Below are 20,352 nucleotides of genomic sequence, written 5' to 3'. Positions count from 1 at the left end.
AGGCTGCAGCCATTCCTGCTCTTCTTCCCATTTAAGGTGGTAATCCGGATCTCTGGAATTCAGAGGTTATCTGTACTGGGTCACTGTGCTTCTCCATAAGTGAGTCTGGCATCTATTAAACGTACCTCAGCCTTGCACACCAAGGCTCATTCATACTACGGATCAGCGTGAGAACTGGGAGTCTGAACCAGATTTGCTGCATTCCATAAGGATGAAGTTTCCCCTTTCCTCTTATCAGACCCCTCCAGATGTTCAACACGTCCATTACATCAGAATTAGGAGAAGGCCATTCAGCCCATCAAGACTGCACTGCTGTTCATCAAGATCATGGCTGATGAGGAGCGTTTGATGTCTCTGGGCCTGTACTCACTGGAGTTCAGAAGGATGAGGGGGGATCTCAGTGAAACCCACCAGACACTGAAAGGCCTGGATAGAGTGGACGTGGAGAGGATGTTTCCATCAGTGGGAGAGTCCAGGATCTGAGGGCACAGCCTCAGAATGAAGGGACGTCCCTTTAAAACTGAGATGAGGAGAAATTTCTTCAGCCAGAGGGCGGTGAATCTGTGGAATCCATTGCCACAGAGGGCTGTGGAGCCCACGTCATTGGGTGTACTTAAGGCAGAGATTGATAGGTTCTTGATTGGTAAGTGGGTTAAGGGTTACGGGGAGAAGGCGAGAGAATGGGGTTGAGAGAGAGAGAAAGAGAGAAATCGGCCATGATCGAAGCAGACGATGGGCTGAATGGCCTAATTCTGCTCCTATCATCTACCAGCTCCATGAAAGAGTTCCCCTGCTCCCTCACCACAGCCCACCAAAATACTGCTGTTTCCAATATTTCTCCAATTCCATTTTGTAAGTTCCCATTGGATCTATTTCCTTCCGCCATTTCAGGCAACGCATCCCAGACCATAGCAGCTCCCTGTGGGAAAACATTCCCCTCCACTCTGCTCCGCTCCGGTCCTCCTGCCGATCCCCTTCACTCCAGGTCTTCAAATCACCCACCAAAGACCAGAAACAAGGTTCCCCTTTCCCCTTATCAGACCCCTCAGGATGTTCAACACGTCCATTACATCAGAACCAGGAGGAGGAGGTCATTCAGCCCATCGAGACTGCTCTGCTGTTCATCAAGATCATGGGTGATCTACCTTTGCACCTTTTTCCTGCACTCTCCCCACATTCCTCGATTCCCTGAAAGCCCAGGATCTTGGCCTTGCATGAACACAATAACCTGTGGAATTGTCAGCCCTCCAGGGAAGGGAATTCCACAGATTCACTACCTCTGTGTGAGGAAATTTCACCTCTCTGACCTAAATGATCTCTCCCCCCTGCCCCTTATGCTCAAACCATGCCCCCTGGTCCTAGACTCCTCAGTCAGGGGTAAACATCCCCCTGCATCCAACCTGTGGACCCTATAGGAATTTTGGAAGTTTTGATGAAATTCTCCTCAACTCCAAAGTCCCAACTTCTCATCACCTTCTCCGTCCCAGTGAGAACAAGCCCAACTCCTGCAGTCTCTCCGCCACTCCAAACCCCATCTCTGGGGTGGTACCCGCGAGGTGTCCTCTGCACCCTCTCCGCAGCCAGGACAGCCTCCCCTGATCTGGAGCCAATCACCGCTGGGGCTCAGACCTGACTTACAAAGGCTTGCAAAAACAGGCAAGGGGGATCAGAAATGGAAACAAAAAATGATGGAACGCTCAGCAGACATCGACCTGAAACATTAACCCTGTTTCTCTCTTCACAGCTGACGCTATGGCCTAGAAAGCAGGCCAATGCCTCTACTTCCTCAGAAGGCCGAGAAAATTCAGCATATCCCCACAGACTCTCACTAACTTTTACAGATGCACCACAGAAATCATCCTATCTGGATGCATCACAGCTTGGTACGGCAACTGCTCTGCCCAGGACTGCAAGAAACTGCAGGGAGTTGTAAACACAGCTCAGTCTATCACACAAACAAGCCTCCCCTCCACCGACTCCATTTACACTTCCCGCTGCCTTGGTAAAGCAGCCGACATAATCAAAGACCCCACCCACCCCGGACAATCTCTCGTCTCCCTCCTCCCATTGGGCAGGAGACACAAAAGCAGGAAAACACGTACCACCAGGCTCAAGGACAGCTTCTACCCTGCTGTTATCAGATTCTTAAACAGACCTCTCACACACTAAAAGGTGAAGACTTGATCTCCCAATCTACCTCGTCATGGCTCTTGCACTTTGTCTGCCTGCACTGCACTTTCTCTGTACCTGTAACACTAGATTCTACATTCCCATAGAATTATAGAGTAATACAGCACAGAGACAGGCCCTTCAGCCCAACTGGTCCATGCTGACCAAGATTCCCATCTAAGCCAGTCCTATTTGCCCGCGTTTGGCCCATATCCCTCTAAACCTTTCCTATCCATGTTCCTGTCCAAATGCCTTTTAAACATTTGTAATTGTACCCACCTCTGCCACTTCCTCTGGCAGCTCGTTCCACACACCCACCACCCTCTGTGTGAAAACGTTGCATCTTGTGTCCCTTTTAAACCTTTCCCCACTCACTTTAAACCTGTGCCCTCTAGTTTTTAGCTCCCTTTCCCTGTTATTATTAACTACCTCGACGGTTTTCACACACCTCGGAACATATGACAATAACAAATCAATTCCAATGGCAATCCCATTTCTAAGGCTCCCTGTTGGCTCATACACTAGCTGACCGCACGCCCCTTGGAAGATAGTAAGGGCCACTGTGTGTCCACAGTGCTCACCTGTGTGTCCGGACATGCATTGCCCTTCTTGTACTCCTTGTGACTGCTCTGCTTGTCGAGTTTGCTCCAAAGGGCTTTGGCTTTCCAAGTGTTGACCCTCGACTTCAGCGTGGAGTAGAACATCTGATGGTCCAGGGGGTCAAGGTCCAGTTGCCGGCAAAGTATGTGGAAAGCCTGCAGCGTTCCCCGGAACGTCGAGGCCTGCACGAAGTTTTCGAAGAGCTGTCCGGCCTGGCTGCCTTTATCACCGTCATTTTCACCCATGGCTCAGCCACTCAGCAGAGCAAGGTCGGACTCCCACTGCTCACCTCTGGCCGAGTGCACTAACATTTACCCTCACGCATCATTGACTCTGAAACATTTGCAGAGACAAAGCACAATTAGACCATCAAAAAATTAATCCAGTGTAAAACCGCAAGAAACTGCAGAGAGTTGTGGACACAGCTCCCTCCATGAACTCTTGTCTACACTTCTCACTGCCTCGGTAAAGCAGCCAACATAATCAAAGACCCCACCCACCACGGACATTCTCTCTTCTGCCCCGTCCCATCAGGCAGAAGATACAAAAGCCTGAAAGCACGTACCACCAGGCTCAAGGACAGCTTCTATCCCGCTGTTATAAGACTATTGAACGGTTCCCTAGTTCAGTAAGATGGACTCCTGACCTCACAATCTACCTCGTTATGCCCTTGCACCTTATTGTCTGCCTGCACTGCACTTTCTCTGTAACTGCAACACTTCATTCTGCATTCTGTTATTGTTTTCCCTTGTACTACCTCAAGGCGCTGATGTGATGAAATGATCTGTATGGACGGCATACAAAACAAAGTTTTTTTACTGTACCTCAGTACATGTGACAATAATAAACCAGTTTTCCAATTTAACCCTGCAGAAACTTCAAAGGGTTAAATCTGGGCATTCTGCATTACAAAACTTATTGCTACAGAAAAGACAAAAAAAAGAAGTAATTATTGAGTAGATCTGAAGAGAGCAGCTTGCAACGAGTCACAACACTTTGGTGCCACCCTGCATGTACTTTAATTATATTTCTTATGCAGTGTTCAAACGCAAACTCTACGCTGGGTGGGGGCCATTTATTTTGGCAATGCAGCATTAAGTCTTTACACTGGACTGTAGTGGATCAAGAAGGTAGCTCACCCCCCACCTTCAAGGGATGGGCCTTGGTGGAAGGAATAAAGGCGTAGACTATTTACTAAACGGGGAGCGAATTCAGAAATCAGAGGCGCAAAGGGACTTGGGAGTTCCAGTGCAGAATTCCCTAAAGGTTAACTTGCAGGTTGAGTCAGTAGTAAGGAAGGCAAATGCAATGTTAGCATTCATTTCGAGAGGACTAGAATATAAAAGCAAGAATGTAATGCTGAGGCTTTATAAGGTGTTGGTCAGACCACATTTGGAGTATTGTGAGCAGTTTTGGGCCCCATATCTAAGGAAGGATGTGCTGGCGTTGGAGAGGGTCCAGAGGAGGTTTACGAGAATGATCCTGGGAACGAAAGGGTTAATATACGAGGAGTGTTTGATGGCTCTGGGCCTGTACTCACTGGAGTTTAGAAGGATGAGGGGGGATCTCATTGAAACCTACCGAATATTGAAAGGCCTGGATAGAGTGGACATGGAGAGGATGTTTCCAGTAGTGGGAGAGTCTAGGACCAGAGGGCACAGCCTCAGAATAGAAGGACGTCCTTTTAGAACAGAGATGAGGAGGAATTTCTTTAGCCAGAGGGAGGTGAATCTGTGGAATTCATTGTCACAGACGGCTGTGGAGGCCAAGTCCTTGGGTATATTTAAAGCGGAGGTTGATAGGTTCTTGATCAGTAAGGGCGTCAAAGGTTACGGGGAGAAGGCAGGAGAATGAGGTTGAGAGGGAAAAATAAATCAGCCATGATCGAATGATGGAGCAGACTTGATGGGCTGAATGGCCTGATTCTGCCCCTCTGTCTTATCATCTTGTCAGGATTTAGTGGTGACGTTGTATCTTTCTCACCCACCCACCCCACCCACCACCCCACAAGAAAGCTTGGAGAACAGGGTGGTGAAGAAGGCGTTTGCCACGCTGGCCATCAGTCAGGGCACTGAGTACAGGAGTCGGGACGTTATGTTGCAGTTGTGCAGGACATTGGTGAGGCTGCACCTGGAGCAGTGTGGACGGTTTTGGTCGCCCAGATAAAGGAAAGAAGTTATTCAGCTGGAAAGAGCGCAGAGAAGATTTACAAGGATGCTGCCAGGACTCGAGGGCCTGAGTTACAGGGAGACTGAGGGGTGACGTTATGGAGGTGTATAAAATCATGAGGGGCATAGACAGGGTGAATGCACTCGGTCTTTTTCCCAGGGTTGGGGAATCAAAAACTTGAGGGCACAGGTTTAAGGTGAAAGGGGGAAGATTTAAAAGGGACCTGAGGGGCAACTTTTTCACACAGAGGGTGGTGAGTGTATGAAACGAGCTGCCAGAGGAAGTGGTTGAGGCAGGCACATTAACAACATTTAAAAGATACACGGATAGGAAAGGTTGAGAGGGATATGGGCCAAATGGGACTAGATCAGCTAAACACCTTTGTCGGCAAGGACGAGTTGGGCCGTAGGGCCTGTTTCCGTGCTGTATGACTCTCTGAGCTGCTCCTGCCCAATAATACCTAGAAACATTCCCTTCACATTTACCACATCTACTTTTTAAGTTCCTGTTGAACCTGCTTTCACCACCCTTTCAGGAACGATGCCCACATCACAGCAACTCACTGTGGAAAAACACCCCCCTCCTCTCCCCTCCGGTCCATCGGCTGAATCCCTCCACTCCATATCCTCCGATCACCGCGCTCCCACCCCGAGTTGCTGGCTATTAACCCCCCCCCCCCGCAGTTTGAGAAGTCAAGATCCCCAAATCTCCACAATGAGGAGCAGAGGTGGGTGCCATGGTTAAGTTAGCGGACAAGTAGCTAGTCATCTGCAGACATGTGATTAGTTCCCACTAAGCAGCTGTAGAATTAAAATTAATTAAATGAATCTGGAACAAACAACTGGTAACCATGAAACTACCAGATTGTCATAAACTCCATTTGGTTCACTAACATCCTTCAGTGGGCTTTTCTCTTTGGAGAGGAGGAGGATGAGAGGTGACTTGATAGAGGTGTACAAGATGATAAGAGGCATAGATCGAGTGGACAGTCAGAGACTTTTTCCCAGGGTGACAGTGGCTAACACGAGGGGACATAATTTTAAGGTGATTGGAGGAAGGTATAAGGGGGATGTCAGGGGTAAGTTTTCTTTTTACACAGAGAGTGGTGGGTGTGTGGAACGCACTGCCAGCAGAGGTTGTGGGGGCATATACATTGGGGGCATTTAAGAGACTCAGATAGACACATGAATGATAGAAAAATAGGGGAGGAAAGGGTTAGATAGATCTCAGAGCAGGATAAACTGTCGGCACAACATTGTGGGCCGAAAGGCCTGTACTGTGCTGTAGTGTTCTATGTTCTATGAAGGGAGTCTGTGTCCTTCCCTGGTCTGGTTTAATACATGGAAGGAGAAACAGATTTAATGTTTCAGTTTGCCTGAAAGGTGGCTCCCCTGACAGTGCTGCGCTCCCGCAGCACTCCACAGGGGCCTGGACCACACACCTGCCTCCTACACACAAGGCCACACAGCCACAGGCCCCTGTGTAGCCAGAGCTGGCAACCTTGCACCTGGGATCTCTGAACAGCACCAGACATTCCCAAACTTGCCCAATTTTACCTGAGTACTTGGAAATATACCAGCAGCTCGGATTGCTGGGAATGTTGCCAATTTTTGAATGTGCTCAAGGACCCTCTGCTGCTCTCCAGAGTATTAAATATTTGTTACATCACTTCAACTGATGGAAGCTCAGACACAGTGACTTCCTCTGGCCCCTTAACTCTTTCCTCAACTTGTTCCCTCACTTCAACAGTGCACGAAAGGGACCCCAGACCTGATTAAAGAATCAGAGATCTAAATGGATTGTGTAAATGATCTCAGGAAACATCCTTGCCATCAACAACTGCAATTTTAAGTTTAAAAAGAATATAATGTATCTACTGTGCCTTACACATCCCACAACATTTACACCCAATAAAAACACTTTGAAACTTCATCACCTTTTGATCACAAGTCATGAATCATTGCACCATAGAAAGCATCCTATCTGGATGCATCACGGCTTGGTACGGCAACTGCTCTGCCCAGGGCCACAAGGAACTGCAGAGAGTTGTGGGCACAGCCCAGCACATCACAGAAACCAGCCTCCCCTCCATGAACTCTGTCTACACTTCCCACGGCCTCGGTAAAGCAGCCAGCATAATCAAAGACCCCACCCACCCCGGACATTCTCTCTTCTCCCCCCTCCCGTTGGGCAGAAGATACAAAAGCCTGAAAGCACGTCCCACCAGGCTCAAGGACAGCTTCTATCCTGACTATTGAGCTGTCCCCTAGTACGATAAAATGGACTCCTGACCTCACAATCTACCTCATTATGACCTTGCACCTTATTGTCTGCCTGCACTGCACTTTCTCTGTAACTGTGACACTTTATTCTGCATTCTGTTATTGTTTTCCCTTGTACTACCTCAACGCACTGACGTATGGATAGCATGCAAAACACAGTTTTTCACTGTACCTCGGTACGGGTGACATTAATAAACAAGTTTAAATTTATTTTTATCATTAGCCAGGTTTATGTATCAGGATCCACGGCCCAATCACGTCCACCTACAGTGGATGGCATGGACTGGTGTTCCTGGAACAGGACTGAGGGAGTACTGCAGCGTTGGAGGGGCCATGCTTTGGATGCTAAACTGAGTCCCCCCTCCCCTCCCCTGACTGGAAGAGATCCCACGGCCAGTAGGCAGCGGTGGTGCAGCGGGTAGTGCAGCTGCTCACAGCTCCAGAGACCCGGGTTCGATCCCGACCTCCGGTGCTGTCTGTGTGGAGTTTGCACGTTCTCCCTGTGACCGTGTGGTTTCCCCCCGCCCACCGCCGGGGGGGGGGGGGTCCGATTTCCTCCCACATCCCAGAGACGTGCGGGTCGGTAGGTTAACTGCCTGCTGTAAACTGCCCTGTGTGTAGGTGTGTAGTTGGAGAATCAGGGGGATATTAATGGGCGTGTGAGAGAGAATCGGTTACAGAGAGATAAGTGGGGGAATGATGTCAGTATAGACTCGATGGGCTGAAAGGCCTCTGTCGTAAAGAAATATAAAAGTTATGAAATACGTTCTCCCCTGTGCCTAGAGATTAGTATTCAAATCGGTCAACTGACTTCACACAAATGGATTATCTGATCAAACTTTTAATAGTGTGTGTGGGAGATTGCTGCTGCTAACTTAGCTGCCTTGTTTTATACAACAATAACTACCCTTCACATAACCTACCCTACCGGGCCACGAAGCACTTGGGAAAGCCCTGAGGTTGTGTAAAATGCTGCAGAAATGTTAAATCCGTTCACAGGTCGAGCAGAGCCGCGTTGGTAGGCACCCACTGGATGAGGAAGAATGTGGATTCCCGAGCCGCACACTCGGAAGGAAGGAGGGAGGGTTGTCATGGTGCCCTCTCATCCACTCTCCTGACACCAGGACACTTTCACCTCGGGATCTGACAGCTGCCCGGACCCCAGACAAAGACCTTCCTCCAAATGAGGATCACAACTGATCGATAATCAATAACTGAGAGAGCGGGCAATCACTGGCCCACACTCAATAACCCTCTCCCACAGCGTTGTTCTCAGAACTGGCTCAACAGATGCAGGCGGTGTAAAAATATCCCACTCAACTGCTGAAGAGTTTCCCCAAACTATCAGACTTCCCGTCGGACTGTGGAGTTAAAGCCAGGCGGCTGCTTACCTGTGTGTCCCCGTCAGTGCTTCTGGTGAGGACACCCGCTACAGAGAGGGGCCGGTGCAGGAAGCTTTACATATCCTGCCCCGCAACTGGTCAGTACAGCCTCTGCTGTAACTTGGCACATCGCTTCCAGCTGATGTAATTGATCACGGAGCCACGTTAATCATCTCAGATTTCATAACTGGGCTGGGATTGGCGTGTTTGTCACTGCTCTGGCGCCCTCTGTGTCCGTGAACTCAGGGCGACGAACTCAAGGCATCAAACACCAAGTCCTCTGAGTGGGGTTAATCCCGACCTCCGAGTACTGGGCTCCCAACACAGCTCCACCCACCTGACTCAGCTGGACAATGTCCCGCAGCAGCAGGTTCAGGAACAGCTACTTCCCTTCAACCATTCGGTTCTTGAACCAACCGGCACAACCCTCATCACCACCTCAGTACAGCAACTCTGGGACCTCTTTGCACTAAAATTGACTTTTTTTTTGTTCTAATTATGTTCTTTCCTGTAAAAATTGCATTTATGTTTTTCTTGTGATGCTCTGTGCCTGTGATGCTGCTGCAAGTAAGTTTTTCATTGCACCTGTGCACACATGGACTTGTGTATATGACAATAAACTTGACTTTGACTTTGAAGTTATGAGGGGCAAGGATAGAATAAGTGAGAGACCTTTTCCCCGAGTACAGGTGTCTAAAACCAGAGGGTATAGGTTTAAGGTGAGGGGAGCTTTATAAAACTCTGCTCAGGCCACATCTGGAGTATTGCATTCAGTTCTGGTCGCCCCATTACAGGAAGGATGTGGAGGCTTTGGAGAGGGTGCAGAAGAGGTTCACCAGGATGCTGCCTGGATTAGAGGGCATGTGCTATAAGGAGAGGTTGGACAAACTTGGGTTGTTTTCTCTGGAGCGGTGGAGGCTGAGGGGAGACCTGATAGAACTTTATAAGATTATGAGAGGCAGTATGTAGCGGTTAGCGTAACGCTATTACAGCGCCAGTGACAAGCTTTCAATTCCCACCACTGACTGTAAGGAGTTTGTACGTTCTCCCCGTGTCTGCATGGGCTTCCCCCGGGTGCTCCGGTTTCCTCCCACATTCCAAAGACGTGCGGGTTAGGAAGTTGTGGGCGTGCTATGTTGGCACCAGAAGCGTGGCGACACTTGCGGGCTGCCCCCTGAACACTCTACGTAAGGACACATTTCACTGTGTGTTTCAATGTACATGTGACTAATAAAGAAATCTCATCTTAGAGTAGACAGCTGGTATCTTTATCCCCAGGGTTGAAATGTCAAATACTTGAGAGCATGCAGTTAAGGTGAGAAGGGGTAAATTCAAATGTGCGGGACAAGTTTTTTTTTACACACAGAGTGGTGGGTGCCTGGAATGTGCTGTCAGGGGTGGTGGTGGAGGCAGATACAATAGAGGCGTTTAAGAGGCTTTTAGACAGGCAGATGGATGTGCAGAGAGTGGAGGGATGTGGACATTGTGTGGGCAGAAGGGATTAGTTTAGTTACCCGTTTAGTTACTAGTTTAATTAACTCGGCACAACATGGTGGGCTGAAGGGCCTGTTCCTGTGCTGTACTGTTCTCTGTCATGTGATGTCAGATAGATGGGGTACAAGGGAGGATACTTTTCACCAAGACAGTGGCTGGAACCTGGAACAGGGGTGGTGGAAGGAGAGACTTCCACAACATTTAACAGGTTTTTAGCTGAGGCACAGAAGGCCGCAGTTTGAGAACTGGGCCAGTAAGGCCTTGCACCTTATTGTCTGCCTGCACTGCACTCTCTCTGTAACTGTAACACTTTATCCTGCATTCTGTTATCGTTTTCCCTTGTACTACCTCAACGCACTGTTGTACTGTAATGATCTGTATGGATGGCATGCAGAACAATGTTTTTCACTGTACCTCGATACACATGAAAATAATAAACCAATTTACCACAGAGGGTTGTAGACTCAGCCAGCTCCATTACGGGCACAACCCTCCCCACCATCGAGAACATCTTCAAGAGGTGGCACCTCAAGAAGGCAGCATCCATCACTAAGGACCCTCACCATCCGGGACGTGCCCTCTTCACATTACTACCATCAGGGAGGAGGTACAGGAGCCTGAAGACCCACACTCAACGATTCAGGAACAGCTTCTTCCCCTCCGCCATCAGATTTCTGAACGGTCCATGAACCCATGAACACTACCTCGTTATTCCTTTCATTTTTGCACTTTATTTATTGATTTATTTTTGTAATTTATAGATTTTTATGTCTTGCACTGTACGGCTGCCGCAAAACAACACATTTCACGTCTTATGTCAGTGATAATAAACCTGATTTATTTACAATAGCTACATGACAACTAGCGTGGATACAGTGGGCCGAAGGGCCTGTTTCCTTGCTCATGATCCTATGACGTTCCAACCACAGGACAACACCAAAGACTCAGCAAACAAATTTGAATCTCACTGGGACTGTCCGAGGCATCAGATCCAGCTCGCACAATTCCAGAACCAGAAACAACACACAATCTGTGGGAGGAACTCAGCGGGCCGAACAGCATCTGTGGGGGGAGAGGAACTGTCGAGGTTTCCTTCCGCCCCCCCCCCCCCCCCCATAGATGCTGCTCGACCCGCTGAGTTCCTCCAGCAGATTGTGTGTTGCTCCAGGTTCCAGTGTCTGCAGTCCCTGCTGTCTCCAGAAACAGGCTGGGTCTGGTGAGGTAGTCCGATTGTAAGGGAGACACATCCAGATCCCCCCCACCCTCACTGGGACTGGCCCGTGCATCAGGGAGGGTGAACAGAGGGAAGATCTCCCGTTAGAGGGTGGTTCAAGGAGCAAGAGGCACAGAATTAACACCCTGGGTGGAAGATGAGGAGGAACCTTTCCACTCGGAGTGCAGGATGGCCTGGAACTTATTGGGGATGGAAGCAGTGGGTGCATCTGGGAGGAGCTCTGGGGGAGAGAAATTCCCATGGGAAGGGGTGTGGGACTGGTGAGATCACTGTACTACCAGCAGCCTGCACAGACTAGCTGGGCTGAATGGCCTCCTTCTGTGCTGGGACACTACTTGGGTTTTGTGCAATCCCAGTCAGACCCCCGGTGGTGACGGTCCCTAGACCTACACAGAAAGCCCCTGGGTCACATTGAACCCACCACCCACAGGTCTCAGCAGCACTGAGACTGGATTATCGGCTGTGACTCTGCCGTCCTGTCGCCAGCAACTGCCACATGTCCCCCCACCAGCACCATGCCCACAGCAGGACCGTCCCAAAACACTTCACACTGTGACCAGCGGGACCGTCCCAAAACACTTCACACTGTGACCAGCAGGACCGTCCCAAAACACTTCACACTGTGACCCCTGAAGGGGAACGTCAGAGAAGTAAGTACAAAAGCCCCACGTTAGGGACTTGACCAGCAGTTCAACCCTCACTAACAGAGTGGCTACCCCTCTCTCTCCCCCTACCTCCCTGCCCTTCCCTCTTTCTCTCCCTGCCATTACCACCCCTCCCTCCCTCCCTTTCCCCCCTCCCTGTACCTTCCCTCTCTGTACCCCTCCCTCCATTCCCGCTTTGTGCCCCTCCCTGTGCCCCTCCTTCCCTGTGCCCCCCTCTCCTTCTGTGCCCCTCGCTCTCCTTCCCTCCCCCCCCCCCCCTCCCCCCCCCACCGCCCTCTCTGGTCCAGCAGTTAACTCGAACTGAATGCTGGCGATAAACTTGAATCCAACACGAGATTTCACACTGCAGGGAATTCTGAACCAACCTCTGGGATTAATTATCCCATTCCAGCACTGTAACTGCTTTTATTGGTGAAGACAAGAGTCCAGGAGCAGGGAGGCCACACTGGGGCTGAACAAAGCAGGGGTTGGCTCACAGCTGGATCACCGGCTACAGTTCTGGTGCGCTCCACAGGACAGGTACGAGAGCACAGGAGAAAGGGACAGAGGGAAGTTGTGAGGTGTTCCCCGGGGCTGGACGGTTTCAGTCACGAGGGAAGTCTGTCCGAATTGGGGCCATCTTCTGTGGAACGGGGAAGACTGAAGGGCAGATCTAACAGAGGTGCATAAAATTATGAGGGGACTAGACAGGGTGAAGAATCCATTGGCAGGCATGATTAGCGTAACGCTATTAGAGCGCCAACGACCTGGGTTCAATTCCGGCCGCTGTCTGTAAGGAGTTTGTATGTTCTCCCCGTGTCTGCGTGGGTTTCCTCCGGGTGCTCCGGTTTCCTCCCACATTCCAAAGACATACGGGTTAGGAAGTTGTGGACATGCTATGTTGGCGCCGGAAGCGTGGCGACACTTGCGGGCTGCCCCCAGAACACTCTACGCAAAAGCTGCATTTCACTGTGTGTTTCAATGTACATGTGACTAATAAAGATATCTTATCTTATTTACCTCAGTAGAGGGGGCAGCGAGGAGAGGACACAGACAGTAGAGGGGGCAGTGAGGAGGGGACAGTAGAGGGGGCAGTGAGGAGAGGACAGACAGCAGAGGGGGCAGTGAGGAGAGGACAGACAGCAGAGGGGGCAGTGAGGAGAGGACACAGACAGTAGAGGGGGCAGTGAGGAGAGGACACAGACAGTAGAGGGGGCAGTGAGGAGAGGACACAGACAGCAGAGGGGGCAGTGAGGAGAGGACACAGACAGCAGAGGGGGCAGTGAGGAGAGGACACAGACAGCAGAGGGGGCAGTGAGGAGAGGACACAGACAGCAGAGGGGGCAGTGAGGAGAGGACACAGACAGCAGAGGGGGCAGTGAGGAGAGGACACAGACAGCAGAGGGGGCAGTGAGGAGAGGACACACAGTAGAGGGGGCAGTGAGGAGAGGACACAGACAACAGAGGGGACAGTGAGGAGAGGACACAGTAGAGGGGGCAGTGAGGAGAGGACACAGACAGTAGAGGGGGCAGTGAGGAGAGGACACACAGTAGAGGGGGCAGTGAGGAGAGGACACACAGTAGAGGGGGCAGTGAGGAGAGGACACAGATCACAGTCAATTGTGGAAGCAGCAAGCCTTCCACAGGAGGATGAGCATTGAGCAGGGAGGTGGGATTGGCCCAACATTCTTCATTGCTGGAATGGATATGATGGGCCGAATGGCTTCCTCCTATGATTCACATACAACATAGAACAGCACAGGGACAGGCCCTTCGGCCCACCATGTGGTGCTGAACTAATTAAACTAATGACACCTAATCCCTCCTGCCTGCACATGGTCCATATCCCTCCATTCTCTGCCATGGGCCTGTCTAAGAGCCTCTCAAATGCCTCCATCGTATCTGCCTCCACCCCCACCCCTGGCAGCACATTCCAGGCACCCACCACTCTCCTTGTAAAAAAACTTGCCCCACACATCTCCTTTAAACTTTCCCCCTCTCACCGTAAATGCATGCCCTCTAGTATTAGACAATAACAACCCTGTGGAAAAAATACTGGCTGTCTGCTCTATCTGTGCCTCTCATGATCTTATAAACCTCTATCAGGTCTCCCCTCAGCCTCCACCGCTCCAGAGAAAACAACCCAAGTTTGTCCAACCTCTCCTTATAGCTCATGCCCCCCGATCCAGGCAGCATGGTGGTGAACCTCTTCTGCACCCTCTCCAAAGCCTCCACATCTTTCTGGCTTGCTGTCTGCGAACTCTCCGGTCACCAGCTCTCTGGCTGCCGGCGGGGGTAGGTACCACCATTCAGCTTCTCAGAGGAAACCCAAGAGATCAGTGGGCACTTCCCTGGGGTCTGCAGTGTGCACCATTGCACCCCTACTCACTCGCGTATTCGACAGCTGAAGTCAGTGACCACCGGCCAAACTCAGGCCCTCGGCGTGTGGGGACCCCCACACCTGACGTGACCAGCCACAGAAGGCCAACGGTCCACAAGGAGGGATGAGGGAAATATAAACCAGCCGGCATTCAAGAATGGATTTAGACAGAAAAAAGACGCTCACTTTGCAATGTATTACCGCACTTCCCTTGGAGGGGTATAATTAGAGCCTTAATTACAGCTCACAGTCGGAAGCAGCGACTGGAAGTGAAGCGTGCAGAATTCAAAGAGCAGAATGCAACTTTAGCTGCCTTCACTCACTCAGACCAGGTTCTCCGTGACTGGACTGTGGAGCTTCCCCATATGGGGAAACAAAGCCACCGCCTCCTCACCTCACGGAGCCCTCGGTTCTGATCACACAGCACATTCCGTGTACAGTTACTTCTCAAACTAACCGGCACAACCCTGATCACTACAGTTTAGCAACACTATGACCACTTTGCACTAAAACGGACTTTTTTGATTGTTCTAATTGCGTTCTTCCTTATAAATTATGCACAATTTTTATATTTAGAGTCACAGAGCAATACACCATGGGTACAGGCCCTTCAGCCCAACCAGTCCATGCCGACCATGGTGCCCACCCAGCTAGTCCCAATTTCCTGCATTCGGTCCATATCCCTCTAAGCCCCGCCCCTCCATGTTAAGATAAGATTTCTTTATTAGTCACACGTACATCAAAACATACAGTAAAATGCATCTTTTGCGTAGAGTGTTCTGGGGGCAGCCCGCAAGTGTCGCCACACTTCTGGCGCTAACATAGCACGCCCACATAGCATAACCCGTACGTCTTTGGAATGTGGGAGGAAACCGGAGCACCCGGAGGAAACCCACGCAGACACGGGGAGAACATAAAAACTCCTTACAGACAGCGGCGGGAATTGAACCCAGGTCACTGGCGCCGTAGAGCGTTACGCTAACCACTACACTAGCTATTCAATTGCTTCTTAAATGTTACTAATATACCTGCCTCAACCAGTTCCTCTGGCTAACTTATGTTTTCTTTATGTTTTTCTTGTGAGTGCTGCTTATCTGATGCTCTGTGCCTGTGATGCTGCTGCAGGTAAGTTTTTCATTGCACCCGTGCACACATGGACTTGTGCATCTGACAATAAACTCGACTTTGACTTTCTGTGGACCACTCCTTCCAGTAATGGTGAGCAGCCACACATACAGCACCACCTCCGTACGAAACCAAGCCTCACCCCGTCCGACCACCAAGTTGCCACCAGCATCCAGTGCGACCAGTGTCCAAGAGAGCAGGAACAAGGTCCCCGGTCTATCCCGAGGGGGCTGGGAGAGGGCAGCAAGAACACCAATCCGTCGGACAGCCCACTCAGGGAACCAAGACATTGGCCGTGTCTACAGACCCTTCATGCATCAGGGAGTCCCAACACACCAACCAGCCGCAAGGTCGGAGATACGCCAACCAATGTGCATTGCAAGATCCCACAGACAACACTGACCAACACTCAGAGAGCTGGAGGAACTCAGTGGTTCAGGCAGCATCTGTCCAGATGAAGGGTGTCAACCTGAAATGTCTACCGCCCATCTCCCTCCACAGGTGTTGCCTGACCCACTGAGTTACATAGAACAGTACAGCACAGGAACAGGCCCTTCAGCCCACGAGGTTGTGCTGAACTAATTAAACTAGTAAATAAATGCCTAACTAATCCCTTCTGCCTACGCAATGTAGGCCTCCATTCTCTGCACAACCATGTGCCCATCTAAGAGCCTCTCAAGCACCTCTATCATATCTGCCTCCACCACCACCCCAGGCAGCACATTACAGGCACCCACCACTCTCTGTGTAAAAAAAACTTGCCCGCACATCTCCTTTGAACTTAGCCCCTCTCACCTTAAATGCATTAGACATTTTGACCCTGGGAAAAAAGATACCGGCTGTCTACTCTATCTATGCCTCTCATAAGGCATGGTAGTGTGTTAAAGGCACAGTAGTGTAGCGGTTAGTGTAACGCTATTACAGCGCCAGCGACCCGGGTTCAATTCCGACCGCTGTCTGTAAGGAGTTTGTACGTTCTCCCCATGTCTGCGTGGGTTTCCTCCGGGTGCTCCGGTTTCCTCCCACATTCCAAAGACATACGGGTTAGGAAGTTGTGGGCGTGCTACATTGGTGCCAGAAGCGTGGCGACACTTGCGGGCTGCCCCCAGAACACTCTACGCAAAAGCTGCATTTCACTGTGTGTTTCGATGTACATGTGAATAATAAAGAAATCTTATCTCATCTTGTATCAGGTCTCCCCTCAGCCTCCACCACTCCAGAGAAAACAACCCGAGTCTGTCCAATCTCTCCATATAGCACATGCTGCTAATCCTCCAATGCCCTCGAATGTTCCTCCAGCTTTATGTGTGCTGCCCCAGGTTTCAGCATCTGCAGTGTTCTGTGTCTCGACAACACTGACCAGATCCTTTTGTTCTTCATCATCCAGCCCGGTGCCTGACTTATGCTCCGACCAGCATCTATATTATATAAATTTGCTGGATAAATGCAAATCGTCATGGCATGCAGCAGAGGTTTCCAGTTAGCTACGAGCTGGTGCTGTGGGGATCTCCAGACAAGGTGGTTGTAGCCTTGTGTGGCAGGACTCCAGTTCTGATCCTCTTCAACATTCTGAGAGGCACAGACGGTAACAGTCTCTTCCCCAGGGTAGGGGAGTCCAAAACCAAGGGGGCAGAGGTTGAGGGTGAGAGGGGAAAGATTTAAAAGGGACCTGAGGGACAACTTTTCCACACAGAGGGTGGTGAGTGTATGGAACGAGCTGCCAGAGGAAGTGGGTGAGGCAGGTACAACAGTGTCAGTTTAAGAAGCACTTGGATAGGTACATGGAGGGGTGGGGCTTGGAGGGATATGGGCCGAATGCAGGAAATTGGGACTAGTTGGGTGGGCAGCTGGTCGGCATGGACTCGATGGACCCCATCGACCCTGCCCCCCCCCCGTTCCCTTGGTCCTATCATCCCTCACCACACTCTCTGCAACTTGACGCTAATTTGATTTCTTACATTCCCAGTTCTGATGAAGGGTCTTCAACCCTAAATATCGACTCCGTCTCTCTCTCCACAGATGCTGCCTGACCTGCTGAGTATTTCCAGCAGTTTCTGTCTTTATTTCCACAAGTCTGTTGGTTTTAGAGGAAATTTTCAGGCACTGGTGACCTGCCCCTGACCGTTGGGGCAAAGACTTTCAACGAGAGCAAAGAACTATACAGGTGGCATGGTGGACAGCAGATAGTGCTGCTGTCTCACAGCTCCTGTGACACAGGTTCAATCCTGACCTCCGCTGCTGTCTGTGTGGAGTTTGCTCCTTTGTTTTTCTGCAGGTTTCCGGCATCTGCAGTATTTTTGCTTTTTAACTGTAAATCACCCCCTGGCTTGGTGAAGATCACCTCGATCTCATGGAACCAGCTCCACAAACCAGCTTACCAAGTGCCCGTATCACAGGGAGCATGAGGGAGGGGAGGTGGATACAGAGAGGGAGGGAGGGGGATACAGAGGGAGAAGGAGGGATGGAGGGAGGGGGATACAGAGAGGGAGAAGGAGGGATGGAGGGAGGGGGATACAGAGAGGGAGGGAGGGATGGAGGGAGGGGGATACAGAGGGAGAGGGAGGGATGGAGGGAGGTGGATACAGAGAGGGAGAAGGAGGGATGGAGGGAGGGGGATACAGAGAGGGAGGGAGGGAGGGAGGGGTATACAAAGAGAGAGAGGGAGGGTGATACAGTGAGGGAGGGATGGAGGGATGGAGGGAGGTGGATACAGAGAGGGAGAAGGAGGGATGGAGGGAGGGGGATACAGAGAGGGAGGGAGGGAGGGAGGGGTATACAAAGAGAGAGAGGGAGGGTGATACAGTGAGGGAGGGATGGAGGGATGGAGGAAGGGGGATACAGGGAGCGAGAGGGAGGGATGGAGGGAGGGGGATACAGAGGGAGAGGGAGGGATGGAGGGAGGTGGATACAGAGAGGGAGGGAGGGGTATACAAAGAGAGAGAGGGAGGGTGATACAGTGAGGGAGGGAGGGATGGAGGGAGGGGGATACAGAGAGGGATGGATACCGAGGCAGGGTCAGGATCCAATAATTGTCCAGCCTTCCGTTATAAAGGCTGGAGAAGAGGATTGGGGCCCAGCTGTACTCACCCTGGGACACAGTGCTGACACCATCACTGGACTGTGCCCATCGCAGCATTAACTTGTGTAAACAAATAAACCCAGAGGAGCAGATGATGGGGAGGTGATAAGCACCAGCTGAGTCTGAACACAAGGTCATAATTGACTGTTCCACGACAGTGGTACATTGCTTGAGATTGGGTTACTGCACTAAGTATAGTCCATGGAGACAGCCCAAAACAGCCCACATTGCACTGCACAGTAAGCAGAAATCATTAACGCAGGAAATAAATGGAATGGGAGATTAATTTTTCAGATCAGAACTGGATCTGCCAGAAGATAAGTTTGGAGAGATGAGCATCAGCAACAAACCACAGTTATATAGCGAAACATTTGAGGCTCCTGCACAGGCAGTGAGATACATGGGAGTGCAGGGAGATGAAGGCTTGGCCAAAGAGGTGCGTCTTTTATGGAGATACAAGAGACGGCAGATGCTGAAACACACAGGATGCTGGAGGAACTCAGTGGGTCGAGCAGCATCTGTGGGAGGGAAAGGAATGATCGATGTTTCAGGTTAAAACTCTGACTCAGGACTGACAGAGGGGAGGTACCGAGTATATAAAGGTGAAGGGAAGGTGGAGCAAGGGCTGGCAGGTGATAGATGGATCTACTTCATTAGCAATTTGAGGAGATTTTGTATGTCCCCAAGAACTTTCAAATTTCTACAGATGTACGGCGGAGAGCATTCTGACTGGTTGCATCACCACCTGGTATGGAGGCTCCAATGTGCAGGATCGAAAGAGGCTGTAGACTCAGCCAGCTCCCATCACGGGCACAACCCTCCCCACCATCGAGGACATCTTGAAGAGATGGTGCCTCAAGAAGGCGGCATCCATCACTAAGGACCCTCACCATCCGGGACATGCCCTCTTCTCGTTACTACCATCGGGGTGGAGGTACAGGAGCCTGAAGACCCACACTCAGCGATTCAGGAACAGCTTCTCCCCCTCCGCCATCAGATTTCTGAACGGTCCATGAACCCATGAACACTGCCTCGTTATTCCTCTAGAGAATCAAAGGACTGCAGATGCTGGAATCTAGATGAGAAACAGGATGGCGCTGGAGGAACTCAGCAGGCCAGGCAGCATCCGTGGAGAAAAGGTCCTGAAGAAGGGTGCTGAGCCGAAATGTTGACCACCTGCTTTTCTCCACAGATGCTGCCTGGCTGCTGAGTTTCTCCGGCATCGTCGTGTTTCTCATCTCGTTATTCCACTTTTGCACTACTTATTTATTTTTGTGACTTATAGTAATTTTTATGCCTTGCACTGTACCGCTGCCACAGAACAAGAAATTTCATGACATACGTCAGTGATAACTCTAACTGGATCCTTGACTTGCTAACAAACAGACCGCAATCAATGAGGATAGGCAGCAATACCTCCGGCACAATTATTCTCAACACTGGTGCCCCACAAGGCTGCGTCCTCAGCCCTCTACTCTACTCCCTATACACTCACGACTGTGTGGCAAGATTCTGCTCTAACTCCATGTACAAGTTTGCAGATGATACCACTGTTGTAGGCCGTATCTCCAACAGCGATGAGTCAGAGTACAGGAAGAAGACAGAGAGCTTAGTGGCATGGTGTCATGACAACAACATTTCCCTCAATGTCAGCAAAACAAAAGAGCTGGTCATTGACTTCAGCAAAGGGGGCGGTGTACATGCACCTGTCTACATCAATGGTGCTGAGGTCAAGAGGGTTGAGAGCTTCAAGTTCCTGGGAGTGAACATCACCAACAGCCTGTCCTGGTCAAA

General features: G+C 50.6%; 1 protein-coding gene across 1 annotated transcript in view; it reads right to left on the bottom strand.

Annotated features, from left to right (window-relative positions):
* mical2a (microtubule associated monooxygenase, calponin and LIM domain containing 2a) overlaps positions 1–20,352 on the bottom strand; it is a 221,235-nt gene that overhangs the window by 161,506 nt on the left and 39,377 nt on the right. The window contains exon 2 of the mRNA XM_052029660.1: positions 2,751–3,102. Coding sequence (XP_051885620.1) covers positions 2,751–3,014 — 264 coding nt within the window. The 5' untranslated portion in view covers positions 3,015–3,102. The remainder of the gene's footprint in view (positions 1–2,750; positions 3,103–20,352) is intronic.

Source organism: Pristis pectinata, chromosome 14 (assembly GCF_009764475.1).
Source record: "Pristis pectinata isolate sPriPec2 chromosome 14, sPriPec2.1.pri, whole genome shotgun sequence".
Classification (NCBI taxonomy): Eukaryota; Metazoa; Chordata; class Chondrichthyes; order Rhinopristiformes; family Pristidae; genus Pristis; species Pristis pectinata.
Note: the sequence above shows the minus strand (reverse complement) of the source record. Positions and strands in the feature narration are given on the sequence as shown.